A 23038-nucleotide genomic window follows, 5' to 3' on the forward strand; every position below is an offset into this window, starting at 1 on the left:
AAGCATGAGGTGATGAGGGTTTGAATAAGGGTGATATGTTGTATCTAGGCAGAGAAAGAGAGAGAAATCAAAGATGACCCCGAGATTGTGAACAGATAAAATAGGGAGGATGAGAATGTTATCCACAGAGAACAGGAGAAGTGGGGAGTTGGGTTTAGGCGGGAAAATGAGCAGCTCTGTTTTAGCTATATTTAGTTTTAGATGGCGATGAGACATCCAGGCAGCAATGTTGGACATGCAGGCTGGGACTTTGATCTGGGTTTCAGTAGAGATATCTGGTGTGGAGAGGTAGATCTGGGAGTCATCAGCATAGAGGTGATATTGGAAGCCATGGGAGGAGATCAGCACTCCGATTAAGCAAGTATAGATTTGAGAAAAAGAATGGTCCCATGACAAAGCCTTGAGGTACACTAATTGATAACAGAATGGCTGTGGAGGAGGAACTACTGTTGCATACACTGAAGGTGTGATGGGAGAGATAAGAAGAGAACCAGGAGAGAGCAGAACTCTGGAATCCCATCAAGGAGTAGGCGGTGAACAACAGTATCAAAGTTAGCAGTATCAAAGTAACTTGAATAAGAAGGGGAAGAGGGAGATGAGGTGATAGTTGGAAGGGTATGTGGAATCCAGTGAGTTTGAGGAGGGGTGTGACAATGGTATCAGGGACAGTTGCAGTGGAGAGTGATAGATTGAGAATGTGACAGATAGGAGGGATGATAATGGGCGAGATGAAACTAAGTAGATGAGTGGGAATCGGATTAGAGGAGCAGGTTTGGAAGATGAGTAGATGGTTTCTTCCTTGGTGATAATGGAAAAGGAGGAGAGGATGTCAGCAGAAGGGACAGGTGGAGCGAGGGAGGAGGCAGTCTGGTTGAGAGCTCAAGGTAAATCTTCTGGATTTTATTGTAGAAGAACTCTGCCATAATCTGAGGAGAAATTGAAGTGGTGGATAGGCAGTGAGGGTACTTTGAGTAGGGAGTTTAATGTGCTAAAGAGATGGTGAGGGTTAAAGCTAAGAGAGGTGGTTAAATGGGTATAGTATTCTTGTTTGGCCAGTGAGAGGGCAGACTGGACTGATGGCAGCATAACTTTGAAGTGTATGAAATCAGCATGCGCACTGGATTTAAGCCAGAGACGTTCAGCAGAATGGGCACAGGAGCGCTGGTAGCAGAGGTGGGGGGGAGTCAGACAGGGCTGGGGTTTGGCAAACCTAATAGGGTGTGAAATTGGAGGAGCAAGGGTATCTAGAACAGAGGAGAGAATGGTATTATAGGAGAGGATGGCTTTGTTGACAGTCTTGTGTGATATAGTAGTTGAGAAGAAGGATGAGACTCCAGGGTCAATAGCCTAAAAGTCCCTGAACATATTGGTGGCAATTGGCTGGGTTGGGGGGGGGGGGGGTGATGAATTGTGAATATTAACTGATGATGGTCAGAGAGGGGAAGAAGGGTGGTATTGTAGAGTTTGGTGGTTGAGCAGTTGGAGGAAAGGATTAGCAGCATCCTATCTGATGTGTAGGGGTTGTGGAGCACCGCTGAAAATAGAATGAGGACGTTAGGGCAAAGAATCTGGAGGCAAAGGAGTTGGAGGGGTCATTGACATGGATGTTGAAGTCACCAAGGATGAGGGAAGGGGATGAAGGTTCAAGGAAGAAGGAGAGCCAAGAGTCAGTCAGTGAGGAAGGAAGAATGAGACATATTGGGGAGGTTGGTAGATGACTCCTACTCAGAGAGGTAGGGTAGTGAATAGATAGATAAAATGGACTTCAAAAGGAGGGGGAGAATTGAGATTGTGGTGGGAGAAGGTATTGAAGCCACCTTATTTAGGAGATTAAAAGTTTTGCTTATAAATTTAGGATTGTAAAGCACAATGAACCACACTCCAGTATAACTGGTATGTATGCACTAATAATTGCACAACAACCCACAGAAAAGATGGCAAAGGAGAAACACCTCAGATGGCACATAGAAGCATTTCTAATGTGCCTTTGAAGTGAGCCAACAACCTCTAGCTCTACTTCATACCATTAATCAGGCACATATATCACCTGGTACCCTAGTATTCTATAAAAGAAAGTAGGCCCCAACTTTCCTTTATAGAATAGGTGCACTGTTATAGAATTACCCTGTGAATATATAGCTTATCAGGTCAATAGGAGGAGATAAGGGTGAGAAACAGGAAAATGAGGGTTTGAAGGAATGAGTGATATAGCGGCAGGTTCTTTTGAACACTCTCTCACTGACTTTGCAGCTGTGGCACCATATGGCAGGTGGCACCATATGGCAGGTGGCCATATGGCCTCATCAAAATGAGACGGGCCAGCCCCTTCCCAGCCCACCCCCGCTAAGACGAAGGCCTGATTGGCCCTGGCTTTAGAAGCCTGGACCAATCAGGCGTTAGGCTTAGCGAGGATGGGCCGGGAAGGGGCTGGCCTGTCTCATTTTGATGAGGCTGGCCGGACGGCAGCAAGACCCATCTGGCCAACATTTTAGAGGTTAGTTGGAAGGGTCTAGGGGGGACGTCCTCTGACAAGAGGGGTTGGGCACTTTCTTGCCGGCGATCGGGGGTGTTGGGTGGGCGGCCTACAGCTGCCTAAAATCGGGATGCACTTTGCAGAATCCGAGCCTCAGTGTTTACCAAATTAATCAGAATGATGGTTACCATGTGACAGGCCTATTTGGAGGAGAGGGGAAGTCAGTTGATTTCCAAAAAGGGTTTAAGGCTATCTTCAGCAGGAACACCAGCAGGCGTTTTTAAGTTTTAATGAATTAGATAGAGGTAGGTATTCTCTATTGGTCCTACTGCATTTGTCAGGTGTGTTTGACACTATAGACCATCTGCATCCACTGGAACACATGGGCCAGTTGGGTTTAGGGGGTCAAGAACTGTATCAAAACAGAGGGTTCATTATGAGTTGCTATAGAGTGGCAATTGCCACCCTCAAAATATGGTTTGCCTCTGCTTTGTCACTCAAAACTAACTGCCCTAGGTCTTCTTTCTTCGCTTTGTGGCTTCTAGCTTATGGACGGCCTGACCTGCCAGCTCTCTTTAAACTTGCTCTGAACACCAGAATGTGTGCTCATCAGTGCCTCTCTGGGTAGGCCTATCTTCTATCTTCGTTTGTACATACTGCTTCTGCTGTCCAGAGCAAGTTTAAAGAGAGCTGGCAAGCTAGGCTATCCACCGATACAAAATGTACATTGTTGGTTTGTATGGGGGGGATGCCAAAGGAGTCATCGGCCTCCCAACAACTTCAAGATGGAGTGCTTCCCTCCCCATCTCCTTCCTCTTCCCCCACTAAACTAAAGAGCTCTAACCTCTTTAGTCTTTCTTCATACCAGAGGAGTTTCATCTCTTTTATCATTTTGGTCATTATCTTCCTATCTTTTTTTTCTCTTTTTCTGTCCTCCCTCAGCCCCTCTTTCTTTACCCCAGTAATCTCATTATTGCCTTACTTTCCCATTCTCTTCCCAGCCTACTTGGCATGATTAACATCTGTCCTATTTTTACTGGCATTCTTTTCCTCTTTTATTTTTAAGTAATTGTACACCGCTGTTTTCTGCATGTCATTGATTAACAGTATAAAAGACTTACTTAAACTGTAAATTCAGTATTTTAAGATAAAGTTCAGTGCCCAGAACAGTCCATGCCAAGGCTAGAACTCATACAATGTCCATATTGAGAGCACAAACATTAGCAGTTCATAGCTTCTTTTCAGCAAAACAATACACTGATAATTAGAGAAATGAATCCTTCATAAATCCAGGCTTCATGCTGCCCTACTGAACTTAGGAAACTAGTTCCAATGGGAACAAGTGCAACTCACCCCACCCACCTATAAATTTCCTTCACCCAGCCACAAACGATAGGCAAGATATCTGCACCAAGCAGGGTGCCCACAGTCAAAAGAAGCTTTCTGGCAATTGAAAAACCAAAACCTTACTCAAAAGGGGAAAACAAGAACAGATAGAAAAACATATATTTTCAGGAATACAGTACTCCCCTGCAAATTTGTGGTTTGTTAAACACGGACTCAGTCTTTCGTGGTATTTTCTGACCACCTCTTCCGGGAACTAAAGTCAGGCTACACCAATCAGGAGCTGCTTTGACACGCTATCTGATTTTATCATTGTGGCTAGCAAGGAAAAACTATTTTTTCTGGATTGAGCTTCAGTTCTATTTGTGCCTGAAAAAATGATTTCTGATTTTTTTTTTTTTTTTTTTTTTTTTTACTTCGATCATAAAAGATGTTAGAGGAATAAGTATCGGCATAAATGTAGAATTTAACCTGTAAACTGTATAATAAATTTCCCAATGATGCTAGATAGACATTAAATAGTGTAGGTGAAAGTGGTGAACCCTGTGAGACACCACACGGGTTCATCCACGAAGATGAATATTCACCAGCACTAAATACTTGGTATTACCTATTTTTCAAAAAACCTTGGAACCAATTCCATACATTTCCCGAGATTCCAACTGAATCTAGGAAATCTAACAGTATCTCATGGTCTATTAAATCAAAAGCACTACTCAAATCCAACTGGAGAATCGATACACTAATCCCCAAACGAAATAGGCCATGAACATGATCAATCAATGAAGCTAATAGGGTTTCTGTGCTAAATTCTGAGTGAAATCCTGATTGAAAACTATGGAGAATTTCAAATTTATCTAAATAGTTAACGAGTTCAGCATTTACTAGTCCTTCCATAAGCTTTGCAAATAGTGGCATAGTGGCATTGGGCCTGAAATTAGAATTACAAGTAATAGGCTTTGTATGATTCTTTACAATAGGGGTAATCAAGCTCTGACCTATTTCCTTCATGAACTATCCTGCTTTCAATGAGAAGGCAATACATTAAAAAAGATTACCGTATTTTCACGTAGATAACGCGCACCCGTGTAAAACGCGCACACGGGTATAGCGCGCGAAAAACACAAATCTATGTACAGAAATTTTTATATACCGCGCACACCCGTATACCGCGCATGCTGCCTGACTCTCCCGTCGTCGCACGACTCTCCTTTCGCCCGCCCCGACTCTCCTCTGGCCACCCCGACTCTCCTTTCGCCCGCCCCAACTCTCCTCTCCCCCTTGAAGTTCTGTCCCCACCCTGAAAGCCTGATGCCCCCCCCGACGTACGATTCACCCCCCCCCCCCGCAGGACCGCTCGCACCCCCACCGCGAAGGACCGCTCGCACGCACCCGCACCCGCACCCCCACCCTGAAGGACCGCTCGCACCCCCACAGGCTCCCGACCCCCCCCCCCATCATGTAGAAGCTCCTACCGGTGTCCTGCTGCTTCCTCTTGGCGGTCCCGACTCCCCGACATGATTGGGGCAAGAGGGAGCTCAAGCCCTCTTGCCCCAGCCAACCGCGGCACCCCCGACACGATCGGGGTAAGAGGGAGCTCAAGCCCTCTTGCCCCAGCCAACCGCGGCACACCCGACACGATTGGGGCAAGAGGGAGCTCAAGCCCTCTTGCCCCAGCCAACCGCGGCACCCCCCGACACGATGGGGGTAAGAGGGAGCTCAAGCCCTCTTGCCCCCCCCGACTCCCCGACACGATCGGGGCAAAAGGGAGCCCAAGCCCTCTTGCCCCGCCAACTCCCCGACAATATCGGGCCAGGAGGGAGCCCAAGTCCTCCTGGCCCTGGCGACCCCACCCCCCCGCTAGTTGTTCGGGCCAGGAGGGAGCCCAAACCCTCCTGGCCACGCGACCCCCTACCCCCACACCGCACTACATTACGGGCAGGAGGGATCCCAGGCCCTTCTGCCCTCAACGCAAACCCCCCTCCCAACGACCGCCCCCCCAAGAACCTCCGACTGTCCCCCCAGCCGACCCGCGACCCCCCTGGCCGACCCCCACGACACCCCCACCCCCCTTCCCCGTACCTTTGTGTAGTTGGCCGGACAGACGGGAGCCAAACCTGCCTGTCCGGCAGGCAGCCAACAACGGAATGAGGCCGGATTGGCCCATCCGTCCAAAAGCTCCGCCTACTGGTGGGGCCTAAGGCGCCTGGGCCAATCAGAATAGGCCCGGGAGCCTTAGGTCCCTCCTGGGGGCGGGGCCTTGGGCACATGGTCGGGTTAGGCCCATGTGCCTCAGGCCCCGCCCCCAGGTGGGACCTAAGGCTCCCGGGCCTATTCTGATTGGCCCAGGCGCCTTAGGCCCCACCAGTAGGCGGAGCTTTGGGACGGATGGGCCAATCCGGCCTCATTCCGTCGTTGGCTGCCTGCCGGACAGGCGAGTTTGACTCCGTCTGTCCGGCCAACTACACAAAGGTACGGGGAAGGGGGGTGGGGGTGTCATGGGGGTCGGCCAGGGGGGTCGCGGGTCGGCTGGGGGGGACGGTCGGAGGTTCTTGGGGGGGCGGTCATTGGGGGGAGGGGGGTTTGCGTCGAGGGCAGGAGGGCCTGGGATCCCTCCTGCCCGTAATGTAGTGCGGGGTGGGGGTAGGGGGTCACCGTGGCCAGGAGGGTTTGGGCTCCCTCCTGGCCCGAACAACTAGGGGGGGGGGGTTCACCAAGGCCAGGAGGACTTGGGCTCCCTCCTGGCCCGATATTGTCGGTGAGTTGGGGAGTCGGCGGGGCAAGAGGGCTTGGGCTCCCTTTTGCCCCGATCGTGTCGGGGAGTCGGGGGGGGGGAAAGAGGGCTTGAGCTCACTCTTGCCCCGATCGTGTCGGGGGTGCCGCGGTTGGCTGGGGCAAGAGGGCTTGAGCTCCCTCTTGCCCCGATCGTGTCGGGTGTCGGGACCGCCAAGAGGAAGCAGCAGAACACCGGTAGGAGCTTCTACATGATGGGGGGGGGGGTCGGGAGGCTGTGGGGGTGCGGGTGCGGGTGGGAGTGCATGCGAGCGGTCCTTCGGGGTGGGGGTGCGTGAAAGCGGTCCCTCGGGGTGGGGTGCGAGCGGTCCTGCGGGGGGTGAATCGGACGTCGGGGGGGGGGAACTATGTAAAAAAAATTTTGTACAACGCGCTCACGCGTATAACGTACGAGGGTATGCGCGGTACGTAAAAACCACGTATAACGCGCGCGTTATATGCGAGAAAATACGGTAGATTTCAAAGTGAAAGAAGCATGCCTCTTTAAATTAGATGGACAGTTATCGAGATGACAATTGGATTTGGCATATTTAGTAAATAGCTTACAGAATATTGTCCAATCTGGAGCATTAAATCGATCCGTAATATAATTGATTAGTAGTTACATCAAAATCTTTATTTGGTAAAGAGTCAGTGCTCTCAATTTGCTAATTTAATTTAAAAAAAGTCAGCAAGTACTTCCGGTGAGGGTGGACTCTCCGTTTTGGCCCTAGTTTTATATTCCATATTAAACAAATCATTGACTAGTTTCAATAGTTCCTTACTATTTGTATTTATCATACCAATTTTTTGAGCATAATGCTACTTCCCTGTGGATCTATTCTAGGTAATCCACCCCAGCTTTTAGGTTTCACTATGCCTGGGACTAAACTCTCTCCTCACACCCCGTTCCCAGGGAAAACAAGCTGCCTGTGGGCTAGATCAGGGGTGGACAACCCCGGTCCTCGAGGGCCAGAATCCAGCCGGGTTTTCTGGATTGCCCCAATGACTATGCATTGAAAGCAGTGCATGCAAATAGATCTCATGCATATTCATTGGGGAAATCCTGAAAACCAAGCTGGATTCCGGTCATCGAGGACCAGAGTTGCCAACCCTTGGGCTAGATGCACTAAAGTCAGTCGGTAATACCAACTGGATCGCTGTTTGTCAATTTTCTGACTGATTCTGGCCAAGCGATCAATGCACTACCAAGACTGCATGCAAATGATTTTCATGGAGGTACAAATCATTTGCCTGCATGCCCGACACATGTGCAGAGCGCTAACAGTGACAGGGGAAACAGCCTCCTGTCACTGCTGTTAGGGCTTCTTTTTTTTAATGTCACAGATATTACACATGCACAATCTGCCCATTTAATAAAAAAAAAAAAGAAAAAAACCCTCCCCAATGACCCTCCCCCATAAATCAGCACCATGACCTCCCAATGGCAGCGAAAATGGCATAAAGGATGCCTACTCCCTCTTGCCTGGCCAAATACCCTGGTAATGGAAGGAGGGATGCCCACTCCTTCCTGCCACTGGATGCTCCCCAACCCCCCCGCCCCCCCTGTACCTTTGGTAGATGTTTTTGGAATCATTCTTCTTTATGATGGGATTAACAGGATGCACGAGACAATATAGCTGGAAGGAAGGGGGGGGGAGGGATTGCTGGCCCTTAAGTTTATTTTTGATTTTTTTTTTTAATTTGGCATTGATATATGAAATGTACAATGCACAAGGAGAGCATGGGGTTAATCTGCTATTTTCTCACCGTGCGCATTACAAATCTGAGATTCATTCCCGCGCTCACTATGCACATTCCAAAAAAAAAATAAAAATATATATATATATATTTCTAATGTTTATGTACATGAAAGTTTACATATATTTAAAGTTTAGATAGATTTTGGATTTTTTGCAGGGTAGATATATTTTTAATGGGGTTCTTAACATGCACGCGGCAGTTGCTAGGCAGGAATAGTCAGCGAGGATGTAAAGCGACTGGTCAACTTTTTGAAAGCAGTCAACTTTTTGAAACGGAAAGGCCAGTCGGTTTGGATGAAATGATTTCATGAATTGATTATTCCTCAAAAAGAAAATTCCTAACTCTAAAAAAATATACTAAATAAATATATAAATAAATAATTATTAGTGCTCAGTGATAGCCAATACGAACTCCAAGAGCACGGGACTCTGCCAGTTCAGGCCTATGTACATCATAGCACTCCTCCCTTCCTACCTCTAAAACAACTCAAGCTCAATAGACAAAAGCTTTGAATAAACATCAAGAGAAAACAGAGAGGGTACTTATCTCTGCTGGAGTTGTAAAAGTTTTAAATGGATGCAACTCCAACATTTAAGATCCTTTTTCACAATATCACAGCTCACTAGTAAGACACCAACCGCCTCTTTTACAAAACTGCAATAGTAGTTTCTAGTGCGGGGAGCCTCACTGAATGGGCCATTCAGCATGGCTCCCCATGCTAGAAACTGCTATCACAGTTTCGTAAAAGGAGGCTCAAGTTTATTAGAATATATGAATAAAATTTCTTTCAAGAAAGGGGCTGCATCAGCTGGTACAAGGTGTTAAGGAACAACAAATTCTGTAGACCTGTTGGGACTGAGTCTATGTAGGCCCATGAGCAAAAAATTGTAATATCTGATAAACAATGGGAGCAAGTTGGTTGTCTGTACATAAAGCTTTGAAATCTTCTACCACTATTCAATCTATATATTTTATTTTACATAAGGCAACATGGACACAGTACAAACTGAGCAAAATAAGACCCAATAAGTCAAATAAGTATTGGTCTTGCAATAAGGAGATGGGTACTTTGGTTCATTTACTCTTCCAATGTGATTTACTACAGTTCTATTGGCAAAAAGTTTGGGATTCCATATGCTCACTGATTAATGTTAGAGCCGTTGACCATAAATATCATTTTGTTGGGCCGACTGCATGATTACGTCAATTACAGATGAACAAGCCAAACATGTACGAATCTTGCTCAATTTAGCATTTAAAATAATTCTTGCCCACTGGAAGGACTTCAGAAAAGTTGAATATATGGAATGGTGGAATTTAAGTTTAACTGCTAAATTTGAAAGAGTATTTGCGGGAAAAAAGGGATGTTTGCACATTTTCCAAAAAAATTTGGAAAACTACAATAAAATTTAGTGACATATCAATTTTAAAATGAATATACTGTATATATATTTTTTTCCTTTATGGTAATGTGCATCCATGCTGTTAGTTTTCTTGTGTTAATGTATGTTTAGTGTTAATGTTATTAGTTTTTGTATACTGATTATTGTATCAAATCTGTTTTGCTAATTCATTTCTATGAACTATTTTGTCATGATGGTGGTTGATATTTGAAAATGTTAATAAAATTTAATGAACATACAAAGTAGACGTGGTTAATGCCTTAGGCATTCCAAGGCACCTCCATAGATGCGATTCTCATCAGAAGTAGGCACCAGAAATGTAGGCTTTTAAAACACTGGCCTACATTTCCAGTGCCTACCTTTGACGAAAGCAGTTGCTGTTTTATACAGTAGGTGGCCACCGATAATGCCATTTGCAGAATCCAGTCCTATGCGAAAGTGTGCACTAATTAAGAAAAGTGTATACTTTTATCAGTAAACAATCATACTAATAGTATTACCCTCTTATTAAACTGTGTTAGCAGTTTTTAGTGCGGGGAGCCATGCTGAATGCCCCGCACTGCTCCCGATGCTCAGAATTCCTATGAGCATTGGGAGCAGTGCAAGGCATTCAGCATGGCTCCCCATGCTAAAAACTGCTAGCGCAGTTTAATAAAAGAAGGCCTATGTTTTCCTGTAGGGGTCCGCAGGAATGGAATTGGTTATCGAGGCGTTTAAGAAATTACTAAAGGGGCATTTATTTTGCAAGATGAAATATGGGCATTCAGAAACTTGCATTTGTGAAAGTGCTGGTCGCTTACATTGTTTGTTTTATATGTATTTTATGTTTTTATTATGTATGTTAAATTGTGAGCAGGTTATAAATAAAATAAAACAAAAAAAACAAACAGTGTTCACTGGTTCTGTTTCACACTCTAGAATATCTTGACATTGTTTTTGTTTTTTATCTGTCTGCTATCCAGTCTCTCTATTCTAACCCTAGATCCTCGCTGCTAGTTAATGGTACTCGCACTGACTCCTTTTCAATCCTCTGTGGTACCAGACAGGGCTGCCCTCTTTCCCCGCTTTTATTTATCCTCACCTTGGAACCTTTACTCTGTACCTTGAGACAATTTGCTGAGGTGAGTGGTCTTCATGTGGTTGCTCAGGAACTTTAAAACACTAGAGTTTGCCGATTATTTTTTATTCTTACTCAGCCTGAAACTTCTTTACCGATTGCGTTGGATCTTAACGCGAAATATGGCTTTTTCTCTGTTCTCATAATCTTGCCAAGTCCTTTGCTATGCTCTCCTCTGAGGTGGAGCCTGATGCATAGCCTGGGACATTTCTTTTGCAGTGTGCCACTTCACATCTTAAATATGTGGATGTTCTCATTACTCGTTACTTGATGATGTTGTATTCATTAAATGTAGACCCCTTGTTTCTTTCGTTGTCCCCAAAATTACGGTTCTGGCAAGCGTTTCTCCTGTCTTTGATGGGGAGGATAAGTCTTTATACTATGCTTATTGTGCCTAGCTCATGAATGAAAGTCACTACATCATAATCACAACTATGTTGCTATGTTGTTCATACAGCATCTGTTTGAACTCTGCTCAGAGACATGAAGGCAATTTGTTCCGCCTTACCACCCAATCATTGCAGTGTTCAGAAAATGTAGCCTTGCTTTAACTATTATATTGCTAGCTATTACAGCTATGCTTTGAGCTTCTCATCCAAGTAACAAGTATTTGAAAAATAGTTTGAAAAACTTAACTTCAGAATGTAGCTGGTTCCGACGTGCCACGTTTCGACCCTGAGTCAGGGAACCGACAGCAAAAGTAGTTACAATGGAGGTGAAAGCTCATGAAAAATAACCCGCGATTTCGCTGTGTCAATAAGTGCTGTATCTCTGAAGGTGTAGGAGGGGTTGGGCTCCCTCCTGCCCAATCTTATAGAGGGGGGTCGTGTGGCCAGGAGGTCTTGGGGCTCCCTCCTGGCCCAATCGTAATCAGCAGTGAGGGGGTCGCGGATCGTATGTGCAAGACTGGCTCCGCCTTCGCCTAAAAGCTCTAGTTTTGGGCGTTTGGGACTTAGGCTGTTTTTGGTTGATTATATGTTGTTAGTGTAGATGTAGTGGGGGTCTGGGCGTTTAAACAGCTGAACGTAGAGGTGGGGCATTATTTTAAAAAAACTCCTTTTGGACTTTTTGTGATAATGGACATTTTCCCTGCTTCTACTTTTAACGTTTAAGGCCTTAGCTCAAATGGGGACTTAAGACGTTTTTTCTTTATTATGCCCTTCCAAGTATCCTAATAATCTTTCCCCATATCGATTTCCAGAAATTGAGTATCAAGGGACAATAAAACAACAAATGATCCAGTGTCCCTGCTTCAAGATGACAGTGCCAGCATCTATTAGACTTTGAACTATCCAAGTTTTATAAATGAACAGGGGTCCAAAGAATTCTATATAAACAGAAAAAAACCCAAATTTGTCTCATAGATGCTGACGCTGTACATCTGATTCTCCAAGTCCAAAGCCATGGCTATTGAGCAGCAGAAATCTGCTGCTTTATCTCAATGCTCCAGATCTCTTTTAAACTTGTTTTAGGTTTCTTATTCAGATATTAATTTGTACCACTTGGCGGCCTGATGTCCCTGCCAATCTGTCTGGAAACATAGGCCCGGCAAGCTGTACTGATTTTTTAAATTTCGCCAATCAGGGTACCTTTTCTGAATGGCCTGTTTCAAAAACAACCATTTAAATCCTTGAGACTTTAATATGCCAAATGATTGTTGCAATTGTAATAAATTTACCTTTATCCCATTAGAAATTACATCTTCCAAAGTACGTATGCCTGCCTGCAGTCAATGTTTCCAGAGGACCTTAGACTCGCCCATTTGCATCTTGGAGTTCAACCATAGGGACTGACACGTGGATTGGTGGATTGGAGCAGGTGATAAATTATTAATGAATTTTAATGTATATTCTGAGCAGCTTGATACTCAAAATGTGGCTCAAAAGTAATGGGGACATGAGGTGACTCTAAAATCAGCCAATCCGGAAGACTCTCCATGAGTCCAGGAAGGATCTAATACATACCCTGATAGCTGAATCTTTTAGATAGTAAATGAGTAAAAACTTTAAGAACAACTCCAAGGGCATGTATTCAATTTTAGATCTTAATATGTGCAGGATAAATAATACATGGAAGAGAGCATGCTACACTGTTTACACCCCAGAAATTATTTGATTATGCACCCATACAGCTTTATGAATAATTAAGGACCTTATGATTAATTGCATAATTTTCTGAAACAGAGCCTATGTAAAAGACAACATTGTGGTAATAAATAAGCTGGGTGAACAAACCCAGAGCTTAGACTTTATCTGCAAGTGGTGGCATAACCAGACAACCAATGTTAGGTAGACCTAAACCCAAAGTAGGAAGACACTAAAAGCCTCTTTTACAAAGCTGTGTGGCAACAGCCCCAAAGCCCTTTAAATCTCTATAGGCTTCGGGGCCATTAGCGCAGTGCAGCTGCTAGAGCAGCTTTGTAAAAGAGGCCATAAATTTTCTTTCCACCCTCACCTTCTACCCTCCCACTTTGGGCTCAGGCCCATCTAATATTTGTATTTAAGCAATGTTAAGTGTCCCTAAAGCAGAAGTAGAAAAGGGGAGCCTTGCCCAACCTTTGCCATTTTTAAGTCAATGACACCAAAGGCATCAATGGAGCCAAGTGAAATCTCCTTTGCACATATTTTGAGTGATTTGTATGTATACCAGCACCTTTTTAGTTGGGTACTATGACAGAATATATATTGGGATTTGATATGGACACAAAAAGATGGTAGACTAGATGATGTAACATTTTTAAATATATGCCTGACAGATATACATCTCCAGCCCTTTGGTGTTCCAGCATATGCTTAGTTAGTTAGGTGCCATCAATTCATGTTTGAGTCCTAGTGACTTGATGAATTGCAGATCTAAAAAGAAATTGGTTTTGTACTAGTCCGGTAAGGTTCTCCAGTGTCATCCCCATGGTTGTTTTCAATTCGACCAGCCATCTGATTGCAGGTCATCCTCTGTGCCTGGTTCCTTCGATCTTCCCAAACATGATGTCCTTCTCCAATGATCTTTCTCTTCTGACAGTGTGACCAAAATAAAACAGGTGGAATTTCATCATTTGGGCTTCGAGTGACATAGCTTGTTTGATCTCATCCAGAATCAATTTTAAAATGTATTCTCTTCTCAACCGTCAACTAATGCAATTGATTTAAAATGGAGTCACTCAACCATATTTCTTACCTTTGAATATCATTCGCCCCTGTGCTCTGAAGCAATTGTAACCTATTTTTCAACTTCAGGTGTAATACCACAGTAAAATATGCCCTAACTATTGTTTGAAAACTATTAGCAGAAAGGACAGAATGTATTGTACATAGTTGACGTAATTGGAAAAACAAAACAAAACAAAACAAAACACTCTTAAAACCCTCTTACTCAATTCATTAACTTGGTTCTCAAAAGTCAAACCACAATCCATTATAATACCTATCTGGAATCATTACCATTCTTTTTTTTATTATTACATTTCTCAGACTTGTAACCAGTAATTTTACATTTCAGGAGGTACTTTTCTCTAACCCAGAGGAACACTATAGGAGTTAAAGTATTTTTCATGTATGGTACTGATAACATGTGAGAGTTTGGTAACAACAAGGCAAACTCCTTGGGAGGTGAATACAGAGAGGCCTCTCCTAATTTAGGGAGATGGGATGTGTGTGTTAAAATCAGTTTGCCATTTGAGTTGCAGGTTGTCATCTGCTGATCTCTCATACAGTGCCATGGGCTGGCCACCCATGTCATTTGAAACTGAGTGTTCCAGCCTATATTTTCCATCATCTGGTACTGATTTTTAAATCAAAGCTATGAAGGAATTTAGGGTGAGGACACCCCAAATGATTCCCTCAATTAAACAAGAGTGTAGCCTGGGCAAATATGCACTGAAGTGAGGAGTTAAGAGGTGCATCTATTTCCCAGAAAGATAAGCTTAGAGTTTAAAATTTATCAGTGCTGTGTATTTGTATATGAAGGGCAGCTTAGAGAATGATGCAGGGAAAAAATTTGTCCCCTTACTCATGAGCTCTATCCTCGTTCCTGCCCTGTCTCTGCAAGCTTGGTCCCCATGAGCTCAATCTCAGTCCCTGCCCTGTCCCCACAAACCATCTGATCCCTTCCGCACAAGCCTCAAATAGTTATGATTTTATTATTATTCTCTTCAACTGCCAACTCCAGACTCCATCCTTTTTGCCTTGCTGCATTGTATGCTTGTAACAAGCTGCCCAAATACCTATGGCAGGCTGTGGCTCTGGCAGTGTTCAAAGCCCACTTAAAAGCCCATGTCTTTGAGAGTACTTTCAACTCCTAACTCCTTTCACCTTGGGTTCTGCATCCCCCAACAATATATGTTCTGTCTGTCTGTCCAAGTTAGATTGTAAGCTCTTCCAAGTAGGGACTGTCTTTAAATGTCAAAATCTACAGTGCTGCGTACGCCTTTCAGCACTTTATAAGTGATAAGTAGTAGTAGCAATAATAAAGCAAAGATACAGTGAACACAGTCAGCCAGGTAGGCTCAGTTTTACAATAAAGCAATCATTACAGAAAACAATCCCATATCCCCCCCACTCCCCACTAAGGTCCGGGCAGGACCGATCCCAGGCCCTCCTGCCCCGACGCAACCCCCCCATGACCGTCACCCGAACCCCCAATTGGCCCACCAAAAACCTACCCCACTCGCTGACCCGCAAAATCCTCCCCGATGACCCTGCGACCCCAATCCCACCCCCGACACCCCCCCGTACCTGAAAAGCATTGGACGGATGGACAGGTCCTAAGCCCGTCTGTCTAGCAGGCCAGCCATCCCTCGAATGGCAGGCCTGATTGGCCCAGGTGGCTCAAACCCCGCCCATAGGTGAGGCCTGAGGTGCCTGGGCCAACCGGAATCGGCCCAGTAGCCTTAGGCCCCTCCTGTGGGCAGGGCCTTAGGCACATGGACCAAACCCAGGTTTCTTTCAAGGATCAGATCAATTCTGTGATTAAGAAATGTTTTTTCAATTTGCGTATGTTGAGGAAGGTTAGACACCTTTTTCATCATCACTTCTCCATCCTAGTTCAGTCAATCATTTTATCTCATCTTGGACTATTGTAATGTCATTTATCTTAGTATTGCAAAAACCTGTCTTTCTAGACTGCAATTGGTCCAGAACACTGCTGCTAAATTGATTTTCAAGAAGCATAAGTTCGATCATGTGACACCATTGCTTCATAATCTTCATTGGCTCCCTGTGTATTTCAGAGTCCAGTTCAAATGTGCTTGTGTCATCTTTAAAATTCTTCATGGCATTTTCACTCTCCTAGTCCTTTTATCTTGGAATCTTTATAGATTCTCTTTTGTAAGGGGTGACCAACAACTCAAACTATCCTATCCTTCTAGTAAAGATATCAAAGGAGCTAAGATCTTTGGTCACTTTTTGTTTTTTAAGTTTCCTCAACTCTGGAATAATCTCCCACTCTTTTTAAGAAGTTCCGTCTCCCTTTCTTTTTTGTAAATCTTTGAAAACTATCCTGTTCACTATGGGGGTAATAATAATAATTTTAAAAAAAAAGTCTAAAAAGTGTCGTAAATGGCTACTTGGACGATCAAAAAGCCTGATCGTCCAAGTACCCATAACCAAAGCTGGTTTTTAGACGTATCTAAAAACAGCTTAGGCCTTTCCCCTGCCTCTAAACGCACGGAGAGAAAAGAGGCGTGTTTAGAGGAGGGAAAAGGGTGGGCGGTGGGCGGGAGGTGGGCCGACCTACACCTAGGCGTACAACAGGCATAACCAAAACAGTTTAGTCGGCACTTAGACCTTTTTAACTTAGACAAAATAAAACCAGGTCTAAGTGCCGAAAAAGGGGCCGCTGAGCTGATGGCCGCTGGCGCCATCAGTTCAGCGGCCTGGCAACCTAACCATCGCGGCAGGAGAGATGCCTCATCTCCCCTACCGCGATGCCATCACTCTACTACCCGAACTGCCGCGACCTGCAGCAGTTTCGGTAGAGGAGTGATGGCATCGCGGTAGGGGAGATGATACATCTCTCCTGCCGCGATCCATCACCCCCCCTCGCAATTAACATTGGGGCAAGAGGGAGCTCAAGCCCTCTTGCCCCGGCTAACCGCGGCACCCCCGACATATCAGGGCAAGAGGGAGCCCAAGCCCTCATGGCCCAGGCGACCCCCGAATCGAGTGGGCCAGGAGAGAGCCCAGGCTTTCCTGGCCCGTGGCGACCCCCCCCCCCCGCTGCTACTTGAATGGGCTAGGAGGGAGCCCAAACCCTCCTGGCCACAGCGACCCTCTACCCCCACCCTGCTCTACATTACGGGCAGGAGGGATCCCAGGCCCTCCTGCCCTCGACGCAACCCCCCTCCCCCCAACGCCCGCCCCCCAAAACCCCCGACCGCCCCCCCAGCTGACCCGCGACCCCCCCGGCCGACCCCCCCACCCCCCTTCCCCGTACCTTCGTTTCAGTTGGCCGGACAGACGGGAGCCAAACCCGCCTGTCCGGCAGGCAGCCACCGGCAGAATGAGGGCAGATTGGCCCAGCCATCCCAAAGCCCCGCCCACAGGTGGGGCCTAAGGCGTCTGGGCCAATCAGAATAGGCCCGGGAGCCTTAGGCCCCTCTAAGCATTTTGGTAACTAACTCCTTTTTGATTTCCCCTCTCTTAGTCCTTTTTAGCCTAAACTAATTATTGTAAACCGAGACGAGCTTTCCTGGATTGAAGTCTCAGTATACAAAGCCAAGCATTAGATTAGATTATAGATATGAGAGTATATATGCGGAAAAAGTAGGAAATAATAAAAAAATTTGATGAAATCTGGGGTCCGTTGGAAACATTTATTAAATTGTAGATTGGTTAATTGAAACGATCCTTAATTTGTGGATTTTATTTATTTTTCCACACACATCTAGATGGGGGGGGAGGGAGGGGGAGGGTGTAAGGTATTTTTTTTTATATTTATGCAATTGTAAGTGCTATTTATTGTTCATATCTGTATGTTTATCTGTATGCACTTTTTCTTCAGTTTGAAAAATTAAAAGATAAAAAAAAATAATAAGATTCAGCTAAAAGGATACATTGATGAAATGTAGGAGGAGTTAGGGAAATATAGAATTGACAATAAAGTTAGCAAGACAGGAGAGCTCCCAACACATAGGGCTCCTTTTACTAAGTTGCGCTAGCTAATCTGCCACATGTGCTAGACGCTAACACCTCCATTGAGCTGGCGTTAGTTTTTCTGCGTAGCGTAGGGGTTAGCGTGCGCTAATCTGCAGTGTGCGCTAAAAACACTACCGCAGCTTAGTAAAAGGAGCCCATAATTTTTAAGTTAAGAATCAATTTAGGCCCCTTTTTATCAAGCTGCATTAGGGTTTATTATTGCAGGCCACTGCGGTAAAAGCTCAGACAACCATAGAAGTCCACTATGAAGGGGTGGAAAGGGAGGGAGATAAGATTTTATGATTGCTATTATTGCTGAATATTAAGTGATATTCTCAATGTGCAAATGTGTTTATGTATTATCACACTTATTGTAAATATAAAGATTTACAAAAAAAAAAAAAAAGAAAATCTTGCGGAAAATTTTTTAATAAACAATTTTCTTCAGATTTGGATAATGTAGAACCAAGAAATCCTTAGACGCTGGATCAGAATTTCTGACAGATAAATTAATAAACTGCAACGATGTAAGATTTGGACCTAGAGCATTAGCAAAGCACTGCTTGAAGGAGCTGAATGTAAAAGCGAGAAACTAGGTAAATGTTTTCCTTTTATTTTCCAGTACACCAACAGTCAGAGGTGTGGAGGATAGTGCATATTTGCTAGATTACAACTGCCTTGTGGGGAGGGCTGTTTAAGGCCTATTCTATTTCAAGCTGTTTGTTTAATCTAGCCAGCCTTAAGCACGGAAAAAAAATAGTCAAGAGCGGAACAATAAGACTTGGCTTGTGGAGGGCTTTGAACTTTATAAGGAACATTACCTAACCCAAAGATGTGATGGTAGTATTGCTTTGAAACAAAGTTTATTTGTATTTCTTTAAAGATAGATGTTTTTGGAGTAACCTTTGGGAGTAGAGAGAGAGACAGAGACTTTCAGCTGTTAAGAGTTCATTTACATATCAATCAGGGGTTACTCAAAGTTACATGTTTTTGTTTCTCTACTTGGATGAAAGAAACTGAGTTCAAACCAAATGTGAATTGACCTTATAACAATATACTTTTTTGTTTTAGCTGGTGTACCGCCATCTAGAAGCCTAATTTACATTTCATTCTGATTGATAAAGTAAAAGTAAATCAAGACAACTATAGACTAGAGACAACAACTCTGTGGCTTTTTTTGTTATTGCTTCTGAGTTGAGTCCTTAGTGCCTGGTATAAAAGACAATCCAGATAAATAGATATAGAGCACATATTTTTTTTTTTTCAAACAAAAGGTCTATAGATAGTGACTGGGGTTTTTTTTTTTTGCAAATATTTTTATATTATATTTAGAAAATTTATATTCCACTCTATTAACATTTTTAGGCGGATTTCAACAAACATACATAATTTATAACAAATACAGTAAAACAACAATTATTTAATACACTTCAAAACACTTAGGGCTCCTTTTACTAAGCCACTTTAGGGCTTGAACGCGTAGAATAGCACACGCTAAATTGCCATGTGCACTAGACCTTAACGCCAGCACTGAGTTGGCGTTAGTTCTAGCCGCGTAGCGCAGGCTTAGTATGCACTAAAATGCTGCATGCGCTAAAAACGCTAATGCAGCATAGTAAAAGGAGCCCTTAAAAATATTTAGAAAGTCAGCCTTGAATCTACCTCCCTAAACAAAACCATCGTTTTCAACAGAATCTTGAAATACTGAACATCACCAACCCCTCGCAGTTGCTCAGGTAATTGCTTCCATAACTGTGGTCCACATGCGTAAAATATAGTTTTCCTATGTTCCTTGCGGTGAATTTCACAAACAGATGGGCCTACCAGGATATTACTGTTCAAGGAACATAAGTTTGACAAAGCTGGAGATTTCCTGCCATCCAAAGTTTATAACAAATATGATGCTCAATTGGCAACCAGTGCAATTCTTTTAAGAACAGGAGTGATGTGTTCAAATCTAGAAGTTCCAGTTATTAACTTTGCCACAAAGTTCTGAGCAATCTGTAAAGATCTCAAATATTTCTTTAGAACACCAATTAACAAGGAATTTCAATAGTCAAAATGTGGAAAAATCAGACTTTGAATAACCAGATGAAAATTAGAATCGGCTACCACTGACTTCAAAGGGTGTAAATGCTTCAGCTTAAAGATTTTTTTATTAAACAATATAAGAAACATGCTCTTTCATCTTCAAAGAAGTATTTAAATATACTCCTAAAGTTTTAAAAGTTCTTACAAATGAAATCATCACTTCCTTAAATGTAACCAGTGTTGGAAAATCATGAATCCAAAAGAAAGAGCAGAGCAAGTCAGGTCTTCAAATGAATCACACTTTAATAGTAACCAATATAGCATATGTAAAGTATCAACTACACATACATTGGACTCGACACGAGCCGTGTTTCGGCCTCATGAGCCTGCATTAGGAGTCCAGGTAGTCACTATTTGATAAAATGAATCATTGTCCAAAATTACAATGCCAAATCATAAAATATGCCAGAAGTTCTCACCAAAGGATGACATCCTCCGAGTATCCAGTGGCGGTGAACAAAGGTCAGAGAAAGTGTGCTGGTCTCAGCTAAGGGAGCCACCGTCTGCTGGGCCAGCACAATAACATAGAATTAAATTCTGATGCTTGGAAGTCAAACAAAGACACTGTACTCTGGGGGTACATTAGATAGAGTTTGTGCCCACTGGGAGAGATAGGGAAACATGATAAAGTACCTGAATGTAAAACCACTTAGGACATAAGTCTAAATCAGGGGTGCCCAAATGGTCGATCACGATTGACCAGTAGATCGCAAAGGCAACGCAAGTCGATTGCGTTGCCTTTGCAATCTTTTTCTCCCTGCTGTTCTCCCAAGCCAGGCCTGGCACGTACAAGCGCCGGATTCACAAGACTTCACCTCCGACATGAATTCTAACATCGGAGAGGAAGTTCTGGGCCAGCCAATCGCTGCCTGGCTGGCCTGGAACTTCCTCCTCTGTTAGAATTGACGTAGATCATTTTGACTTGGTCATTTTAAAAGTAGCTCGCAAGCCAAAAAAGTGTGGGCACCCCGATCTAAATAATAAAATAAATAAATAAATAAAATGAAACTGAAGCTGAAACTGAAAGAGAATACTTTAGGTTTTATAGGCATGTTTAGCAAAACAGGAAACAAGTCTGAGGATTAACCTAGTGGTCGGAGCTGTAGACTTTATTTATTTATTTTTTTTTTTTAAGCATCAGAACTTTTTATTTTTTAAAAATGGACTTCAGTTCTCTTTCCAAAACCCAGGTAGCACAGCCACAATCCCACCTCACAGACAAAATTTTAATAGTTTAGTTTATAATTTATATTCAAATCATTCTAGGTGCATGCCAGAGAGAAAAACTTGAAAACATTATTCAAAAACGGCAGCATTGTTTTCTGCCTGGTAACTTGACTGGAAAAGACTTCTTGTTTAATAACTATATTTGAAGTTTTCTGCACTCTACTGCAGATATGCATATCATTAAGGCTTGAGGTGGCTAACTGAAATACAGAGTAGGGAAACTATTAAAAGCCACAAGCTAGGGCTGATAGCATACACATAAAGGGTAGTTACAAATGCAGTGAGAAAATACACTCTCTCTAGATTTCGGTCAAATAGCACAGGATGTGCAAGTCCCAATACCAAATGAGAAATAAATTAGTCCTTTGGTTTTCAACTGTGAATGACTGCCAAATATAGAAATGTCATTTATATGCAAGATTTAGGTGAGCATTTTGCTATAATAACTGTAGAAGCCCTAATGATACTGATGGTAGGCAGCAGTGATGAGGTCCAGGTTTACAAAAATGCATCGCACCACTCCTTCAGGCAACCGAAGCAGTCTCTTGCTTGTTTAATGTTGGCTCCGCATACATCCTTTAGCCATTCCCGAAAGAGCTCTTCATCCTTCTTCAGGACTAAAAACTGGCCCAGGACAACATAGGTCTTGTCAAAGCCTTTATCTTCCAGCTTCTTGCCTAATGCATCACCAATGCCAGCCAGGCAACGCACTGGCTTATCCCCCATGGGCTCTGCCATGAAGTCCCGATGTTTCTGGGATGTGGATGACATGTTGGTCAATTGTACTCGTATCCACAACTGCTTCGTCTACTACCGTACGTAACTGCCACTCCCGCCAACAGTCGAGCGGACTGCGATTATCTTCGAAGACAATCTCTACTATCTTCTTTGTATGCACAAACAGCCCTGCCTAAAGTTTTTATGTATGGGGAGTGCAAATGGAGGTTTTTTGCCAGTGAGGTTATTGTCTAACCACCTTGGACCACCATTGTGGTGGTGGGAGGGCTCCAGTCTGAGGCTTTTTCCTCCATTTTTTGAAACTCCTCTTCACTTGAACTGAGGCAGCACTGTCCACTGACACATGATTTATTCATTTTTTTGCTCCTGTGAAAGTGTAGATTTGAGACTTTCTAGTTTGTAACATGGCTGTTCATGCTGGACGTCCGGTTGAAAAATACAGAACATGCGAGATGGACATCCATTTTGCATGCTATGAACTGGACAACTCTATTTTCTTTTTGAAAATGCCCTCATATGTCCCCCCCCCCCCAGCATCTACACATGGAAATAGCATCATTGTAAAATTGATATTTACATGAAAATGCTAAATGCCATTATTTACACATGTAGATGCTATAGAGCACTTCTAAAATAACTTCTCTAATAGTGGCTTATTTACTGAAGTGCAGAAAGCTTTTGCTGTTGCAGGTAATAATTGCCAAAGTGATAACAGTAACTGCAAAATCTGGGAATCAGGTGTAGGGGGTAGGTAGATAACAGGAGGCAATTAGAAACACCCTGAAATCATGCCAATATAAGAAGTTTCTTGATAGAACTGTAACATTCCAGGCAGGTAAACTGAATACAGTCAAACCTCGGTTTGCAAGTAACCAGGTTTGCAAGTAACCCGGTTTGCGAGTGTTTTGCAAGACGAGCAAAACATTCTAGCAAAACTTGTCTCGCAAACTGAGTGTTGACTCGATTTGCGAGCACCCTC

The 23038-nt window shown here is 43.7% G+C and overlaps 1 protein-coding gene across 1 annotated transcript; it reads right to left on the reverse strand.

The window, feature by feature from the left end:
* Positions 1-21274: 21274 nt before the first annotated feature.
* LOC117364034 (barrier-to-autointegration factor B-like) lies at positions 21275-22174 on the reverse strand. Its single transcript, XM_033952783.1, has one exon. It carries the CDS (start codon positions 22090-22092, stop codon positions 21820-21822), a length of 273 nt encoding a protein of 90 aa, XP_033808674.1. The 5' UTR covers positions 22093-22174; the 3' UTR covers positions 21275-21819.
* Positions 22175-23038: the final 864 nt, after the last annotated feature.

The sequence above is a fragment of the Geotrypetes seraphini genome, chromosome 7 (assembly GCF_902459505.1).
Source record: "Geotrypetes seraphini chromosome 7, aGeoSer1.1, whole genome shotgun sequence".
NCBI classification, from domain to species: domain Eukaryota; kingdom Metazoa; phylum Chordata; class Amphibia; order Gymnophiona; family Dermophiidae; genus Geotrypetes; species Geotrypetes seraphini.

Coding starts and splice junctions, on each gene's coding strand:
- LOC117364034 (XM_033952783.1), bottom strand. CDS start 22,092: ATGTCATCCACATCCCAGAAACATCGGGACTTCATGGCAGAGCCCATG.